Source organism: Bidens hawaiensis, unplaced genomic scaffold (genome assembly GCF_021521415.1).
Source record: "Bidens hawaiensis isolate Kalapana, Puna unplaced genomic scaffold, B.hawaiensis_p1.1 tig00018422_1, whole genome shotgun sequence".
NCBI classification, from domain to species: domain Eukaryota; kingdom Viridiplantae; phylum Streptophyta; class Magnoliopsida; order Asterales; family Asteraceae; genus Bidens; species Bidens hawaiensis.
In genome coordinates this window covers 361,030-381,147 of record NW_027492781.1, presented here as the reverse complement: position 1 = coordinate 381,147, position 20,118 = coordinate 361,030, and the positions used below count along the sequence as shown (strand labels likewise).

The window sequence follows — 20,118 nt, the reverse complement described above, 5'->3', positions numbered from 1 at the left end:
AAATACAAGCACATAAATAAGTAAAACAACCATATATGGACAAAAGTAGTTGCCCCCTCCAATAAATTATTAAATGGTGAAAAGGAATCAAACCATATGTGATTATATATACACACATACCAAGTGATATTATAATCATGTCCTATGGTGTATGTCTATGATCACTCACCTAGATCACTTCTAAGTAGAAGAAAATGGAAACCAAAGGTCCATCACCACTTATTCCTCTCATAATGCTTAATGTTTTTGCCATCATAATCTTTAGTCCTATGGTGGAAAACTTGGTGGCAATTCCTTTCATATTAATGCTTGCCATATACTTTGTTTATGTTTTCTTTCCTTTCAAACAAGATTCATCATCATCTTGGAATCCAAATTATCTTGGAGGCGCACCACTGCCGCCAGCCACGAATGAAGGAGAGTCAGGATATGGATTCGGGGCGTTTCTTTTGGTTGTTATATGTCTTATTTTGTGCCAAATCATATGAACTTGTGTTCGTATTGTATTCTTGGTTATCGATGACTGTAAAATATGGTTTGATAACGCGCGTTGAACAAGTAAGCGTTTAGCCAACTAAGTGCATGTTTGTTGTAAGTTTGATGTGGACTTTTTTGTGCTTGTAATCAAGTATTTGGGCTAAATGTTGGTGTTAGTTTGTATAACAATGGTGACATTGTTTGATTATGCTCAACTATATGGCATGAAGACCTATTTTCTCTTATTTAACTTATAATAAATAATTTATAGAATAAAAAGATGGTTTCAAAAACCATTTTTGACTTTATTTTTGTGTTAAAACACTCACAAGTCACATCTCCCACTAGATTGGATTTCTTTAAATGTTTAGGTTAAAACATATTAATAGCTTCGGAATTCGGATATTTTTTAAACGGTTATTTGGATCATTGACGGATCACTAACCCACCTGATCATCTTCATTTCACTTCTCATGTGAACCCAAGACCTCTCTCACTTAGACTGGAGGTTACTGGACTCGGATAAGTGTGTTAATTATCGAGAATTATTAATTAAATATTGAATAAATGCATATGGATTATGGAGAACCTTTTTGTATTTTTGTTTATAAAGGGATTCCTGTCATCTTTTATTTTTTTCGGAACTGGCAGGTTGATTCCTGACTAATCTGAACTTCATAGTTAAATAAATGGTTAAACTGTTGAACAATTTAATTGTTAAAAAGATTCTATTTAGATTTTGTTTTTAATTAACTTCCTAATATTTATTCAAATGAAATTGAACTTTCATCTTGGAATACATGGTTAGGAACACTTAGTCCCAAAAGGTTTAATTTTGGTTTGAGTAATTGGCTGTTTAAATTGTTACCAAGTAACAAGATATCACTCAAATTTGCATACGAATATTAAATGGGTCAATCCGAACTCGACACAATTTTCAGTGTCTCCGACATGCCACGCCGCGATACGAGCTAATACATGGTTAGCGTTTGGGTGAACATATCAACTCGCCAACCCGACACGACTGAGAGCCCTGTCTCCCAGCATTCCTTAGTCTCACCATCCTCTCATCTATTGCCTTGTATTGAGGTGCACAAAACAGTTACCGGTACACTAACCGGTTCCCAAAAATCAGTTGCTAACCAGTTTGTGCTTTAAAACTACAAACGAGTCCCAAACTTACGGTTAATTTCCCTCCAACCCAATTCCAATATTTTTAGTTTTAGGTCAGGTTTCAGTTCCAGTTGGGTTAACCGGCACGGCAGCATCTCTACTTGGTATATAACAACAAACAGGAAAGTTTGACCATCGTATAGAAAACAAAACCTACAACTCAAGCATCCGAGTATGACGTAGGATTCCCGACCAACAAACCATACAATCCATCCGCCGGCTGCATGTTTCCTTCCACACGCTAAACTTCCCAGACTCCTAAAAATCACTCTACACACCAGCATGGTCTTCAGCCCACATGCCCCCAACAACCAAAAAGTCATGGCCTCATGGGAGCCGAAGAGAGCAGGCGGTGTGGCGTTGCCATCAGCAGTGCAACGGCACATGATTCCCAGAATATAAACTAGACTAATTGTGTCTTACTTCATTTGAACACAATGACATGTTAATAGCCTAGTACCACATCAGAAACTTGGCTTATCAACTCAGACCCTATGCAGATAATACTAACATCTTGTATTAACTATTGTAACAGAACGGTCTCACATGCGTTTATTAAATTTGTCATTTTACTCCGTCTAAATACATATAATTTGAGGTCGACTACAAACATAATTTGCACCCAACTTTTCGGTTTCTTTATTCTGACTGATTTTTCCTTTAACACACATCTTTGCGTTTCATGATGTTTCCATGCCTTGATTCCATTTATTGTATTTGCACATTCTTGATTCTATCTTTTGCCCTAACTCAGAGGGACTTAAACCTATAATATATATCACACTATAACAGCACCCATTCGTTCTAATTCACAGAAAGTAACCATATCGGAAACAAAATGGATACCAAAAGTCCAACAATTGTTCTTTTTCTTATCCTGAATGTTCTTGGTCTCCTAATTTTAAGTCCTATCCAACAAAAACTGGTCATGATTCCTACGCTACTGATATTCTTCATACAATTCTTTCCTACCCACAACTCATCCGTTGATTCATATGAGCACGGTTATGATGCTAATCACCAAGGCCTGGGTTGGATTCAAAGATTTTCTTCTCATCATGATATCCAACAAATCAATAAATTCATGTATTATACAATTTAGTTGTATTTGAATTCTACTGTGCTTGTTTACTATCATAACTCGTAAGCATGTACCATCATAAGTGAATATGCAATGAAAACTTGTATTTCGAGTATAATTATAAAATGTATATACAGAAGGGCTGATTTTATCATTCACACAACTCTAGTTCGTCCAATTTGAAACATTTAAAGGGCATCTTCAATTTCATGTTCCGATCACAAATCACACAAAAACACAACAATAATATAACAAGTGTACTCATAATTTAGTTAAAAGAATAAAAATACCATCCCTCTACTCCTATGGGACAAAATTGTTCTTTGGGCAAATTCGCCAATAAACAAGTGAAGACTATATGTTATCATGGTGACAAGTTACCATTATTAGCGATTATCTAAAAGGAAATAATACTGGTACCTTCTACATGTGTTGCATTGTGGTTGATGTAGGTTTAAGAAAACGGGAAATAGGATCTTTTTGCGAGAGATTATCTTACTCTGAGAGATCTTCTTGGCCGTTGATAGCCTGAATATGCAGCACAAAAGTTAATTAAAAAAAAAACATAAAACAAATGAATGGAAGAAAGTTTGAAAATGTACCTTGTTATCTAGCACAGCTCCATCAGGGATTACAATTTTCTCGCCTGGTCTTGCGTTAATGCTGACTAAACCCTATGAAATTGATAAGAAAACAGTTACATCAAAGATACCGATACTTTTATACACATTCACATTTCACAACAGATTACATGGTTATAAATTGTACCTTGAGAATGACACCACTTCCAAACCAGACGTCACCCGAGACAGTCAATCTATCAAGACCAATGATGCTTGGAATCGACTTAAAACGACTTTCAAAGTCCGCTACCTATATAAAAGAAAGAATTAACTGTAAAATTGAATCAAAAAGTATCCAATAAAATGGATTAATAGATGATTTACTGACTGCAAATGTCACCTTTTCAAATTCTGGGCCTAATTCTATGATGGGATTAACAGGGTTTGTTCTGGCATCATTGCGTGTAAGAACGCCTTTGTCACAGGTGTACAAATCAGACTGCAGCAAGATAATATTGTAGTAAGAGCAGATCATTCAAAATAAGCTAGAGAAAAAAGATAACACGAAGCAACCCATTCGTAAGTAAATGGGTCAAAATTGTCACCAATAAAAATAATGTCACAATGTTAACCTTAAAGATGAGTAAATCTGATGTTTCCTCCAGTGGAAGATTTTTAGATTTAGGAACAGTTACAGCAATGGGAGGCCCAAATATCTGGAAGATAAAGAATAAGAAATTGTAAAGTCAGTATCTAATAACGAAAATAATTACATAACAAAAACATAAACATGTGCACGTATACCCTTGTTTCCGGATGATTCGCGACAGAATTAATGTTTACCCACCTGTAATAATTATTATAAAAACAATAAAAAGTTAATCAGATAAAAAGACATTAGATAAATCCAATACTCACGTATTCATTGCAGTGGCGACCCTAAACCTCTCTTCTATCTCCATACAATACTTGATCTTATTCTTGATCAGATGATTTAGAATATCTGGACCATAATGTAAGGATCCCAAATCATAATAATAAACTTGGTTACTGATTAGGTTCATAAGTACATGACATATTAGTATATTTCAGATTCATAAGATCGTAACTCATGAATTTTTAAAAGATAAAAAAAGACAAGGATACTTAGGTCCAAAACTTCAGCCAAATTATTCGAGTTCAGCATCAATATGAACTCTTTACCCTGTAAAAAAAATCAAGGTCTGTAATCTACAAAAAGTTTAATGTACAAAAACTAATTTCAACAGATATTACCTGCCATAATAATTCATCAAGTTTGCCACTCTTCTTTAAAGAAAGCAAAGCTTCCTTTTGGTCAAAAGCAATTTTGACATCATCATCTTGATGTTGATCCTATCATGCATATCTCATTGTGAGATACAAGATAATTGAATAGCAAAAGAAGCTGCTGTAAAAGATCAAATGATTCAAAAGAAAACAAACCTTGAATAAACAGATTATGTTTTTGTTAGAATGTTTCTCCACAATCTATACAACAACAAAAAACACAAATTTGTTAGACAGCATGTAAAATGCAAAATAATGAGAATCAAGAAAATTCAGTTACCTTCAAAGTCTCATCGTGTGTACTGGCATCATTCATCACAAGCAGAGGGACATTGCATCCGCATATCGAATTCAGAGACTACAAACAATTCTGAATATAAGTTTTGAACCGAACATAAACTAACTGTAAAATCTTCAAAAGGGTAAGCAAAGTAAAGATTTTAAAAATTGACCTCAATATAATTAGCAAGCAAGTCTAGAGATGTCAGTCCATTAGAAATCTCAATGGCAGACCTGAATGAAGAACATGAGAATGCATCAGTAAACTTTAATACCAATAATATAAGAACTATGAAAATGCAGAAATTGATGGTCATGGTAAAATCCATACTTTGGCCCATTAAAACCCATCTTGGTCCCTTCATCGTCGTTGATCTTAACGACAACAAGTTTGTCCAGCAGCTCCTTGATTTCTAAAGGATCTGCATTCACAAAACCATTACAACTACAAAAAGATGAACATAAATAACTATTAAGTGAAAGAAGTGAATCAATCTAAACGATTACCATCGGAAAAAGGGGACAAGCCTTCATATGGTAGAACCGACAATTCATCATTTACACCATCTATCTTAATCTTATCAACCGGTGGTAGTAAAGCAACCTCACTTCAATCCGTAATTCATCCACAACAAAAGTTGTTATTGACTTATTGGTACTCATCTCAAACAAAACTCAAAATAACATAAAACATTTACTTCAATGCATTTTCTTACCCAATTTCTGGCTCGTTTTCTTCTTCTTTAAACACTATTCCTTTAGCTTCTGCAAGCTTCTTTTTCTCATATTGAATAGTCTTTGTAATCAAATTACAGAACAAATACACAAACTGCACTGAATCATTTGCTGGAATAGGATATGTGATCTTCTTAAACGTCTCCAATGGCATACTCGGATCCACCAGTCTGAAATTAAAATTAAAATTAATAATTAGAATATTTAACTCTACACTTAAATTCAGACATTCATCTTAGGCCTGCCTGTAAACAAACAAACGAACACAAACAATTTTTTTTTCTGTTCATTTAACTAAACAAACAAACATGAACGCCATGTTTCCTTTCACACACTTAACTTTCCAGGCTACTAGCTATCACTCGACACACCAACATGGTCCTCAGCCCACTGCCCACATACCCCAACCACTAAAGGGATCAGCTCAGTGACCATACCGGTACCAAACCCGAAATTCCCGATCCCAAATTTCCCAACTAAATTCAGAATTCCGACATTCACCTTAGGCCTATAAATGAACCGAACATTCAGTGAACTGTTCGTGAAGCTCATTTATGTTCATTAATTTAATAAATGAACGAACACCGACAATTTTTTTATTCATATACTTAATGTTTTATATGTATTTGTTTGTGTTCACTTAAGTGTGACTTACGTTCATTTATGTTTGTTTGTGTTCATCAATTATGTCCATTTACGTTCATGAACTGTTCGTTAAGATTTTAAACGAGCAAACATAAACAAACACGAGCATATCCATATTTTAAACGATCAAACATAAACACAAATATTTCTTCGATTAACTGTTCATGTTCGTCTTCATTTAAACTTAAACGAACAGGAACATGTTTTCATTCAATTATGTCCATTTATGTTCGTGAACTGTTCGTTTAGATTTTTAACAAACAAACACGAACATGTCCATATTTTAAACGAACAAACATAAACACAAATATTTCTTCAATTAACCGTTCACGTTCGTCTACATTTATACTTAAACACGAACATGTTTAAAGGCAAGGTTATAAAAATCCCAACTAGACACTGATTAATCGTTGATTAATCTCGAGTCCCCACCCCACCGACCGACTAGCAACTAGCAAGTACTACAACATTGGCAGCATTGTTTACAGGCATATAATCATCAACAATAATCAAACAAAAACACTGAACCACTATAAATACGTTATGTAAATAATAACTCAAATATGTTCAATTATATTCATTTACATTTGTAACTAACGAACATAAACACGCACGAATATATTCATTTCGCGTCCATGTTCGTTTAAAGCTAAATACACGAACACGAACACGCTCGCACGCCTACAACCAAACGAAAACATCGAACCACTATAAATATGTTATGTAAATAATAACTCAATTATGCTAATCATGTACTTAAAACATTTTATATTTACTCGTCCGTGTTCAATTATATTCATTTACATCTGTAACTAACGAACATAAACGAGCACGAACATATTCAAACAAAAACACTGAACCACTAACCCTACGATCGGAATCTGCAGCCTAGTAGCTTCCAACACCACAGAACTCTTGCGTTCCGTATCAAAAATCACCACGCAGTCCGGCCGATTGACCGAAGTCAAATTAAACTTCTGGTTCCTAGACCGAAACCTCTTCGGACTCAAACTATTAGTCAAAAAGCCTCCGAGCCTCCACGAGTTATCGTTCCGACATCCCGTGGCCTTAATCATCTGGTCAATGATATCATCGACTAACGGATTCGTATTAACGAATAAAAACCTAGCGTTTAACCTAGCGAGATTGCCGATGAAGTTACACGCGCTGCGGATGCAAACTAGGGTTTTATCCGAGTCGATTATCGTCATGCCGTTACGCGAGCCGTAGGTGTAGATTTTGAAGTGGTTTTCGGCGAATCGGCGGCCTAAGTGTGCGTTTGTACGGAGGAGGTTTTGGATTACGGCGGAGTGGATCGTCATTTGGTGATGTGAATTGGATAATAGTAATAATTAGTTAACTGGTTGAGTGAAGGTTAAAGGTTTGTTGTGATTTTGACTTTTAAGGAGTCAATGTTCGGAGCATTGGTTGAAGTGGTGGTGGTGTGGTACGGCGGATGGAGGCGTGAACGGTGGTTGTGGAAATGAAGGTGTTTTGACCCGAAAGTGAAACCCAACCCAAATCTCTAACGGGTTTTCGGGTTCGGGTTTTTAGATTGGGTTCGAGGTGCACAAACTGGTTATTTCAAGAATTGGAACCGGGTATGATCAACAAAAGTCAAAACCGGGTCTGGGCAGGAACCGGTTCCGAGTATAGTCGAATATTTGATCGGGTTTCAGGTAGGGTTGGGTTTTGACTGGGTATTGGCAGAAACGGTTCCACCGGGTACAGTTATGGGGTAAACCCAAAGCTCGGTCTGTACCGGCGGGTAGGGTAGGGTCGGGTCCGGTTCCGGGTAAGAACTGTCGGGTCGGGTCCGGAAACCGATTGTTTTGTGCACCTCTAGGTTGGGTTAACCACGTTTCAAATATCTTAGAAAATATTTTTTTTTTAAACTAAAATGTCAGAATTAAAACAAAATATTCTTCTTTGTTTGTAATGTAAATAACCATAGATAATGAACCAACATAACTTTGATAAAGCAATTCAAAATAATAGTGAAATATACTTCAAACATAATCGTTTTCAATCAGGTGGAATTTGGTTATTCGATTGTTGTTGCTATTAGTCAGAAACAAAAAATATATATTAACAATTCAAAATAATATCAAACACAAGTATGCAAACCTTTCACGAATAGTTAATAGCTACAAGATACAGTGTTTAAATCTTTGTAATTAATTTTTAGGTACTTATAGTTTTCTAATATGCTTAATTAATGTAGTTGAAGAGTTTTTTCTTGATTATGCTTGAAAATTAGGATATAGTGTTCTTCAAATTAGTGTAACAGGTTATAATATAGCCACAATCATCAGAACTTCCAAAACGTTTTGAGTAAAAAATTTGACGGTTCTAATAATTAATACACTGAATGGTCAAAAATGCCTCTAACAAACTATAAAAAACTATATATATGTCAAACATGAGACGGAAAACCTTTTTTACAGTAGAATACTTGCAGATAAAACTAGCAAACATGAGTAAAAAAATAAGTAAACAACACCAGGTATGTGTTGTCCATCAAGTCCTCCATGCATCGCGAGTCGCGAGAGGTTTTGGTGTGCTTGAAGTGCGGACACAACATTTTCTCAAGGCTTGAAATAGCATCATCAGCCACACCGACAGCACAAATTCTAGCGGCGACACACCTTTCAAAGAAGAAAGTTAAAAAGGGCTGCAATGAAAAGAAATAAATAAACAAAAAATTGTTTTACCTGGTAGTGGTGAAGGCAACCTCACCAACACCAAAAATCAAGAGAACGTCTCAGTGGTGTTTGCATCGGAGTGTGAAGGCCCGAATGTAGGACGAGTCACAAAGCAGCTTGAGTTGATCTTTGATTCCGATACGAGTTTTGTAGCGCTGAATTTTCTGAGAGACACCCTATAGACGTGAAATCATATTATGAGGTATTAGTAAACATGACTAAACAAGGTATCAACCAATATGATTAAATCGGTTAAGTGTTTCAACATAAACAGAAAACAAAACAAAACCAAACCAAACACATATGCGGGTTTAAACCTAATAACAAACATCAACAACAAGTAGAATCATGTGAAAAAAAAACATTGCATACAACAATGAAGAAACAAAACACCTAGCTAGTAGGATTTAATGCTAGAAATTAGGGGTTTAAGCAAACAAACAAGCATATAGAACCAACAATGAAATTAGGGATTTAATGCAAGTGTCAATAACATGTTTCTAAACCTAAACAAGAGCATCAGCACAAGACCTAAACAAGCTAGAAATTAGGGTTTAAAAAATCAACAAGTAAAACACTCATACAAATAGATTGCTAAAACCTAACCAAAAAAGATCTATACATCATAAAGCACTCATACAAACATAATTTATTAAAACCTACACAAACATTTACATAAACTAAAACATAACCAAAACAAATAAATGAATGATTAAAATACTTACTCCGTGTTAAAAGATACATCATCAACCCCACAATGAAGCTTGAGGTCATAATTCCAAATGTTGTAACGACACGCAACAAGAGCGACAATATACGTTGTGTAACATCATGAAAACATTTGTTCCAATTTTGACAACTTTAGAAGTCGAGGGACCATGTGGTCATTTAAACAATCTTAAAGTTTAAGGACCAAACTATAATTAGGCTAAACTTATACGAGACACATCGTCTCATCATTTGACGGCTCGTATCAACCATGGCTTATACTTGTAAGATATTATTGAAACGGATTGTATAAGTCGCCTACTATTCGAGACACCCAGAGTCTCCTGGCAATCTTATCGACGAAGTTTAGGATGATACGGACCGTCTCATCATTAGATGGACCGACACAAAGCTGAGTCAGCAAAGAATTTAACAGCACATGGTTTTATTAGATGGTTAGTCTCGCGAACCTAAGCAAACTTTTCATTTATATAGTTTAATTTAACATATATAAAATTATGATTAAATGTAATTAGGTAATATATATTATATCATTCGTAAATTAAAATTATATATGTGTGTATTAATAACTATATTCCAATATGTTTATAAAATAATTAGTAAATAATAAACAAGTTGAGCTCGAGCTTGAAAAACTACTTATGAGTCGAGCTTGAGCCATTTTACATTAAAAGAGTCATGCTCAAGCCTTAAAGGGTTGGGCTCGGCTCAGCTTGGTCATTTAGAAGCGGTCAGAGACCGGGTACTCTGACCACCTCCGATGCTCAACTCAGTAATCGATTTAAAATCGTAGATGTAAAGTGAGTTTTTTTTTGTGAAGGAAGATAATATGCCTAACAAAGTATTTATAGGTGAGAAGTAGACTTAAACCTAACGGGTCTTCCTCAAATTTTGGGCTTGGCAAGATTGGTATACATGGATTGGGCGTACCAAGTTGGACTTGGGCCACTTTTATGATGATACCTCTACCACTACTAAGAAATTAACCTTAGAAGCCTCAAAGCTTAAATGGTTAAAAGGTTAGAAGCATCTATTAATGAGATCAGGCCTGTCTTCGAGAGCTCGATGACTTTTATGGACCATGTTCGAGTTATAAAATGGGCCCAAGTTATTATTAAACTTATATCTATATATAGTCGGTGATCAATAATCATAAACAAATGAAAAAAATATATTATTGAAGACCTGAAGCTGAATAATATATTATAAATAGTTACCTGATTACATGAATTGTGAGGCTCGCTAGTATTTTTTAAAACACTTTTGTTTTAAAACATGTTTCAACTTTATAGTTTTTTTGCATACTAACTTTTTTCAGTTGTGAATATCGTATTCACAGCAAAAGTTGATGTAGACATTTTTGTTTTTTGTGTATATTTCACAACTTACGACTTTATATTGGGCAACATGTGTACCTGGTATGGGATTGTACCGAACCTGTGTACGTCTACCATAATTACTTTGATTGGTTGTATTTTTATTATTATTTTTTCACTGTTTGAAAAGCTTGGTAAGTGACAACAAGACAAAAAAGACTAGTTGGGCATAGACAGATTGTGGTATGTTTTGAGTGGGGAGATCAACAATATAAAAGCTGCAACTGTGGAACTCATATAATATTGGGTTAATTTCCAATATGATCCAAAACAAGAGAGAGAGAGAAAAAAAAGATCCTAAATGGGTCTAAGTTCCCAAACTAACCCATCAAATATGTACTGAGGAGACGCTTTGGTAAAATAAACGACGAGATTTTTAAACCAATCAAAAGGTGACATGTGTAAAGAATCTGACACACCATACGAGATTTTTAAAAATCTCGTCTGTTCCGACCATATTTTTAACTTAATTCACTTTTTATAAAACAGTCTACCAATACGGTTTTTTATGTTTCTTATCTGGTCCGTTCAAATTATTATTTTAACTAACTTTATCTTCTTCATCTTCATCTTTAATTCTCCACATTATTTTTCCTAACCACCAACTCCACTGTCGGTGGTGGAAGCTTCGTGTAGTTTAAACTGAGATGGGTTTATGGTGGGGTGGATGTGGGGCTAATGGTGGTAGTGGTGGTGGCGGGGTTGGGTGAAGGTTGTGGTGGTGGACGGTGGTGGTGAGGGTGATGAGGGTGGGGGTATAACGGTCATTACGTCGTGAAATTGAACCGGGGTAAAGCTCCGGCGAGTTGTTCGGTGGTGGAAGCTTCGTGTAGTTTAAGATCTATTTATGAATTTGTGGAGAATTAAAGATGAAGATGAAGAAGATGAAGAAGATAAAGATGAAGAATATGAAGTTAGGAAGAAAAAAATATGAACTGACCAGATAAGAAACATTAAAAAACCGTCTTGGTAGACTGTTTTATAAAAAGTGAATTAAGTTAAAAATATGGTCGGAACACACGAGATTTTTGGTGTGTCAGATCCTTTACACATGTCACCTTTTGATTGATTTAAAAATCTCGTCGTTTATTTTACTAAAGCGTCTCCTCAGTACATATTTGATGGGTTAGTTTGGGAATGTGGACATAATTAGGATCTTTTTTTTTCTCTCTCTTGTTTTGGATCATTTTGAGAATTAACCCTATAATATTGGATTTTCATTTTGTTTGTTCTAATCATGCTACATATTAACTTAAATTTCTATTAACGCATTTAAGTAAACCTCACCTTTGATTTTACAGCTAACTTATTTGTTAACTTACTTTTTGCATATGAACGTAAAAAGCACAAACAATAGACTCAACATTTGGTATATTTTAAGTATCTTTTTGGTCATTTAGACCTTCCCAGTTTTATATTTATTAACAATCAACTGTATGACAAGCGAATCCTATAGAATTGGGTAAATATTTATAATAATACAAATAATAATGATAATAAACGTGTCTATGCTAATGCCAACATCATACTCAGCTTTTCCTTTAACATAGAGCTAAACATAACCGACTTATATACATCAATAAAGTCCATTAACACGAAAAAACTTAAATAAAATAACTAATTCTCTTAAACTTAATTCTTGGGATGATGTTTTTATCTACATTTCTTATTTTCACTATCGTAAACTGTACCAACTATAATTTTGCTAAACCAAATCCCGGTACCATAACAACCTGACCGAGTTACTGTTGCAATGTCGCGGTAACGTGTGGGCTCTTCCACTAGTATTTTTAAATGTATTTGAAATTTAGGATTAGAATCAAATACAAAGGATTAAGTCTTAGGATACAAAGGATTAAAAACATCTAAAGTTCAATTTATAATGTACTAGGTTAGCTACCCGTGTACTACACGGGTTAGAATAAATAAATTTATCTAAACAATAACATAATGTGACATACAAAAAATTTGTTCAACAGATATAAAGATATATTATATGGTATAATAAATTACAGACTATACAATATGGAAATAGAAAATTTATAAATCTCTAAATATTTCTTGAGACACAATATGTGTAGTTTTATTTGTAAATTTACTTGTTTTTTCAAAACTTAGTAGTTTCACATTGTTTCTGATTTTAACTCTAGATAATGTAACAAATAACTTATCATGAGTTAAAACAAATTGTCTAAAAAACAAACCAACAATCTACAATGATTAACCTTCGCTTTTGTTAATCTTCATTCCAAACAAAAATTAAGTGAAAATTTCATTCTTTAACATTAGTGCTTTTATCTAAAGGTGTAGGATTTAAAAAGATAAATAAATAAAATTGTGAGTTCCGATAGTATTTCCGGATATGATTTCGGCTTCTATAGCACAGTTATCATATTGTATTTTCACATGTAGCTTAATTTCATTGTATAGACCAATTTTTTAGTTAATATTTTAATCAGCATCAATTCAACATCAGCTTTTAGAACTAACCTATGACTTAACAACCTTATATTCTGAGGTCATTTAAAAAGTCAAGACACTAATACTTTCTTGTAAAGTATCATTTTGTGTCTGATATATACCATATGAAGAATATAAGGATATACAAAGTCAATTCATCATCTGATTAACAGTGTGCTAACGTTTAACACTTGTATTCTAAAGGTAAGAAGTTGTCTTTACCGCATGAAAAAACAAAACATGAAGTATAGTGTTAATATTTTTGTGGATTTTTAAGATGATGAACTTAACATAAATGATGGGTTGATTAGATAACAAATTAAAAAAATGTTGTAAATGGCTACTTTTTTAAACCATCTCGTGGATCGAAACCCATTCTAATAATAAGTTGTTTTGACATGAACCATGTTTGATTCTTTAACCGGTTAAAAAACCAGTCGTTTGAATTAATATTAACATCGAGAATACTTTAATAGTTAATTTGTCTTTTAAGAGTTTGAATGATTAAAAAGAAAAAATTAATGTATTTAATATGAGAGAGAGGGAAAAAAATTTAAAATAAAAAAAACATTAATAATAAAGATAAATGTATTTAATATGAGAGATAGGTGAGAAAATTTTGTAATAATTAATATGGTGATGACATGTGGCAATAAGAAAGTTTTGTTTATTATATAGTATAGATTACAAGCTATCGAACTATTTATATAACTATAATAACTTTGTAGACTTGGTATTTTTTGCACATTATTATTTTAGAACGATTATCTCATGTAAGTTTTTAAACTTATTTTTAAATCTACACGGGATAACAATCATCAGCTGTTTGTTGTGTATAATATAGAAACTAATTATAAATAGAGAACTATATAATATATTTGTACGTAGTGCTTTGCTGATATAATAAAAGATGGACAAAAATATGTAGGCTTTTTATATAACCCAACTTTGTTATGTGTTTCATTTATAGAAATATAAATATACATTTACGGTATCTATCTACTCTAATAAAAGAATACTTCTTTTTGCTACTTGTCACTCTATCAATCCTTCTCATCTTTTTTTAGCCCATTTCTATAAAATATGGGTTTTTCTCCGGATCCCGTCTGGGTTATTACCCGAATAACTTCATTTCCTATAATTTTAATGTAAAATGTGAGTCTATTAATGATATATGCTAACTTTGTTGTGTATTCTACTTCACTTAATTATATGTTATATTTTAATTAGCTATCCGTGTATTACACGGGCCTCAAACTAGTGAACTTATAATTAGTTACCCAAACATTTATCTAAAGACACAATAAAACAAGAGTAAAATCATATATAATTTTTTATGATGACATATAGTAGGCAAGAACATTGAATACACTTATTAATAAAGCATGAGGGTTAGGGTTTAGGATTTACATACCCACCACAAAAATTCACACGTCCCTCAAAATTCACACTTCCCTCTCCTTGCACAATTCCCTTTCTCTCTTTATGAACCACTGCCGGTAGCCGCACCATCACAACCACCTTCACCGTTCACAGGTAGCTGCACCACTACTATTGCCAACCGAAATCTATCGTCACCACCGCAATCAGTCTCAATCACCACTATTTACTCACATTGAGGATTATTTGAAGAGGTGATGGCAGATAGTAAAACCCCCGTGACATAAAGAGTCGGAGAGGAGGAGGAAATTTGTAATTTAGGTTTGAAGAAGATTATTGAGGAAGGTGATGGTTTGGAGACTCCTCAATGCAGAGATTTGGTGGAAGGTAAAATAGTTAGCTTTCAATTTGTATTTTGTATTGTTTTAGGGTCAGCTTAGGTCGTATGATTTTGTTTAGAGAAATCTGCAATTTGCCTCCCTGGGTTATATCGTCGCTGGATGGGTTAACCACTGAAAAAGATTTTGCGCATTTTGCACGTCTGTGATATTTTGGCGGGTCAGTCTGTGCCATTCCGTCAGTTGACCAAGCGTTGACTTGTTAAAAAATGTTGAAATTACGTTTTTACCCCTAAGCCTTTAATTCATTTTAAAAATAATTATCCAAAACCAGTAAATGCCGGGATTCAAACCCGAGACCTCTGGTTAACAACTCACCAAAACTATCAGTTAAACTAAGTTAATGTTTGGTATAGCTATACAACATAAACTATATATCATCACTTTTATCACTTCATCTTCCCCAATTATAATTAGGGTTCATAAGTTTTCTTCACCAATTGTCTAACCCAAAAATCAAAACATACAGCCACTGCCGCCACATCATATGTTAAAATTAAGGCTGAATCGAACATCATTGATTATACTAACAATAATAATATGAAGGTTTAAACTCAATGAATATATTGGATATGTTGCCGGAAAAATGAATTGGTCGTCGTGGCCGGAATCCATGGTGGCGACGGTTGCCATGGCGGCGGCTTGATGGCCGGAAAAACGAGATGACCGAGATGACCGGAAAAACGTGATGGCTGGAATCCATGGGTTTGAGTGATGAAATCTAGGGTTTGGGAGTTTGAGAGATTTGATTACTTGTTATGAAACTGATGAAGAAGATGATGATATTAAAAGGGATTACTTGGTGGTGGGTTTGAGGATTTAAGGTAGATGATGATGAAGATGAGCTGAGGATGATGATGATGATCTGCTGTTAATATGATGAGCTGCTGATGTTGTTGTTATATGATAATAATAGTATTATTGTTAAACTAGGATTTGAAATCTAGGATTTGTTATATGAAATCTAGGATTTGAGTTGCTGTTGCTCCTTTTTATCTACACGATGATGATGATGATTATTATTATTATTATTATTATTATTATTATTATATTAGTATTAGTATTATATTTATTATTTATTAAAAGAAGATTACTAAAATACCCTTAATATGTTGCTATTTTTACTAAAATACCAACGTTCAACTAACGGCAGGAGTCAGAAGAACCCGCCGGAGAAACATAGTGGCGCAAAGTTCGCACAATCTTTTTCAGTGGTTAACCCATCCACCGACGATATAACCATTTCTCTTTTGTTTATTATGATTTAGATTTGAGTTATTGGCAGTTCATTATACTGGATTTAAGCTTGATGGAACTCCAGTTTGGTCTAGTCGTAAAACCGGACGGCCACTTAAGCTCACAATTAGTCAAGGTGAGACGTGTTAATTGCTTTTTATTTTGAAGCCCAACATACCTCTGCAGCTTGTTAAAAACATGTAATTTATTATTATAAAACTGATCATAAGACTCCCCATACTTTCCATCAGTTGCCAAAGGCCTTTTTAACTTATTGGCTTTTTGTAAGGCCCCGTTACCGGTAACCCTACTTTCGTGTTGGATTTACTCATAAACACAGTTCTAAATATCAGAGTTAATTAAAACATTTACGCGGAATATAAAACTTTCATAAAACATTACAATATTTCATAACTTGTCTCAAAACGTCCTTTGTCTTTCACATTAAAACATTAAAATTAAAACATCGTAAGTCTTCAGATGCCAGGCTCTTATTCTTCTGCCATGTGTCCCCGCTCAAGCCAGCTGTCTCATCCTACTCACCTGCGTGCATACTAAAAGTCAGCTACGCTGAGTGAGTTCTAGTTAATCACATAATCATACAATACATTCTTTACACTTCATACTTAACCCCTTAACTTCCTTTCATACACACTTAAGTGCTTTTACTTTCATTTTTACCTTCATACTTTCTTTACATACATAATCATACGTTTTAAAGAGCCTTTCGCCCTATAACCTCACAGATATTATAAGGGTCTGGTCCCTAGTTTTCGAATATTAGAAGGGTTCGATTCCCTAACATCACAGATATTATAAGGGTCTGGTCCCTACCATCACAGATATTATAAGGGTCTGGTCCCTAGTTTCGAATATTAGAAGGGTTCGATTCCCTAACATCACAGATATTATAAGGGTCTGGTCCCTAACATCACAGATATTATAAGGGTCTGGTCCCTAGTTTTTGAATATTAGTAGGGTTCGATTCCCTCTTCGTTCCATACATTATACCCCGAGTATTTTTTTTAGGGCTCGGTACCCTTTTCGTAACCATACAACCATACATCATACCTCGAGTATTATTAGGGCTCGGTACCCTTTTCGTAACCATACAACCATACATCATACCTCGAGTATTATTAGGGCTCGGTACCCCTTTTCGTAACCATACGACCATACATCATTATTTCCTTCTTTTATTATCTCTATCACGTTCATACGCATAAGCATTCATATTATACTTACCTTATACATAGCATTACAACCTGACAGTACGTGCAATATCCGAAGATCGTTCACGTACCATCAAGCAATCATTCTTACATAACACATATATCACATAGGGCATACACTTATCACTTAGGATAAATGTATTAACAACACATCAAGTATGCACACAGCCCCGAAAACATAACAAGGAATGGGGCTAGAAACTCACCTGAACACGGTTACGTTCACCGTTAATTGTAATTCCTTTCTTCAGTTGTGCACGGCTGACTGTATAACAAGTATACGTATCAATTAACTATCACTTCTCATAATGTATGTCTATCTTTATATGACCCACAACGAACGGGGGTCCGGGGGCAGCGCCCCTGGTAGCGGGGTCTAGGGGCGGCAGCCCCTAGCAGGGTCCAAGGGGCAGAGCCCCTGGCTGGGGTCGAGCTGCCAGGTCAGCTTGGAAAAATTTTATTTCCATTAACTGTCTTAACACATTTTTCATTAGATTTTTAGTTTACTTTCTAATCGAACTTGGCTTTAGGCGAAGTTAAACCTTAGGCGAACTTAGCTTTAGGCGAAGTTAAATCTTAGGCGAACTTAGCTTTAGGCGAAGTTAAACCTTAGGCGAACTTAGCTTTAGGTGAAGTTGTCATCAGGCGAACTTGGCTTTAGGCGAAGTTGTCATCAGGCGAACTTGGCTTTAGGCGAAGTTGTCATCAGGCGAACTTAGCTTGCAGGCGAAGTTCATCAGGCGAACTTGGCTTGCAGGCGAAGTTCATCGCTTTGAAGGCGAAGTTGCCCAGACAGCCGCTGTTCGGTTTCTTTCCAACATTTTGAGCGATTTTAACACCCTTGCTATGGTTCAATATCACCCACTACGCTTCCCGACCATTTTCGGTCGCTTATACACTAAAAAGCTTGGATCTTTAAACTTCAAAGATCAAGAATCATACCTTTTTGGGCTTGTTTGGATCTCGTTTACTTGCTAGTACACTAATCGCTCTCTCTCGGACCTGCCCGACTCTTCCCTTGGCTCGGCCGGCCGGCGGCGGTATGCGTGTGGTGTGTGTGTTTTGGGGTGTTAGGGAGTTTGGTGAAAATGAAGATATTTTGGGATTTTGGGGGTATTTATATCCCTGAAATCCCATTCTCATTTAACCAATCTCAATTAATCCACGTCCAAGACCCGCTCCCTACCCGATCTTAATTAATTACGCGAAATCACTAAACATAACTTCCTTTATTCATCATTAAAATTTTTAAGATGTTACACTTTTTTAAAAAGCCAATAACTCATTTTGTAACAAAATTCCAAACACCCCCTAAGGAAATGATGGTCTTGATTATCTGAGAACGTGGTTATTAGCTTATCATAATCATCAATACAATTTTTGCTATCTCAAAACAGGGCCACCAGAGGTCAAGAAATGGCACATGGGTCTCCTCCAGACCATGAAAAAGGGTGAAAAGGCATGTTTCACCATTCCTTTTGTGTTGTCTGATTACTCCAAGAAGAAACTCCCATCCAGGTTGATGTTGAAATGCTTTCATGGGTTAGTGATTAAAGACATCTGCATTATTTATTATATTATTAGTTTTGTTTTATTATTTATATTATATGTTTACATTATTTATTTTCAGGAGAAAGTATCTCGGAACACCACCCAAGGCAAAAAGAAAGAACCAAATGCATATAGAAAGCGTAAATCTAAGAGGAATGCAGCACCCTGGAAAGGGAAAGTGAGATTCAATGTTAGCTTTCTAGCTTCGTTGCCCTCGAAAGCGTTTAGGTCTTGATTGCCATGTGTTCAAAAAATCGGGTTGGTTTTCTTTGTTCATGAACCAACATGTGAAGCCTTACAATTGAATGTTGGTAACAACTATAGTGTCCTTGAAGCTTTTAAAGAAAAATTCAACCCCAAATTTAACGAACATTGTTTCAAACTTTCTATAAACAATATATTAAACTTTTTCTACTATTTTTACTCAAAACGGATTCAAGAAGAAGATCCATGAAGATTGTTAAGAGTCGAACAGAGCAACGCAGCGGAATAAGACACACTATCACACACGCACAACACGAAAGCAATAAAATAACAATGAACACGAGAGATTTTACTTGGTTCGGATTGGGTTTGAATCCTACATCCACGGGTTGCAATTAGGGTATTCTTTATTAGCACAGAACCAACGCTTACAATTACAAGCATTCGTATATATAGAGAGAACAACGTGTCCTTTAGACGACACCTATTCATAACCTATATATGTATGAACGATGTATGTATGTATGTTCAAGATTACAAGATTCTATCGATATTAGCAAGTTTACTATACAATATACATGTGATT

The 20,118-nt window shown here is 34.8% G+C and overlaps 1 protein-coding gene across 1 annotated transcript; it reads right to left on the bottom strand.

The window, feature by feature from the left end:
* Nucleotides 1-2,980: 2,980 nt before the first annotated feature.
* Nucleotides 2,981-7,776, bottom strand: LOC143555987 (UTP--glucose-1-phosphate uridylyltransferase-like). Its single transcript, XM_077045431.1, has 16 exons — nt 7,129-7,776; nt 5,598-5,786; nt 5,389-5,489; nt 5,213-5,303; nt 5,055-5,115; nt 4,883-4,960; nt 4,759-4,803; nt 4,570-4,668; nt 4,441-4,498; nt 4,213-4,297; nt 4,099-4,141; nt 3,927-4,010; nt 3,695-3,793; nt 3,500-3,604; nt 3,334-3,405; nt 2,981-3,259 (listed from the first exon to the last, which is right to left on the bottom strand). The coding sequence occupies exons 1-16, from the start codon at nt 7,581-7,583 to the stop codon at nt 3,227-3,229; spliced, it is 1,698 nt and encodes a 565-aa protein (XP_076901546.1). The 5' UTR covers nt 7,584-7,776; the 3' UTR covers nt 2,981-3,226.
* Between the last annotated feature and the right edge of the window lie 12,342 nt (nt 7,777-20,118).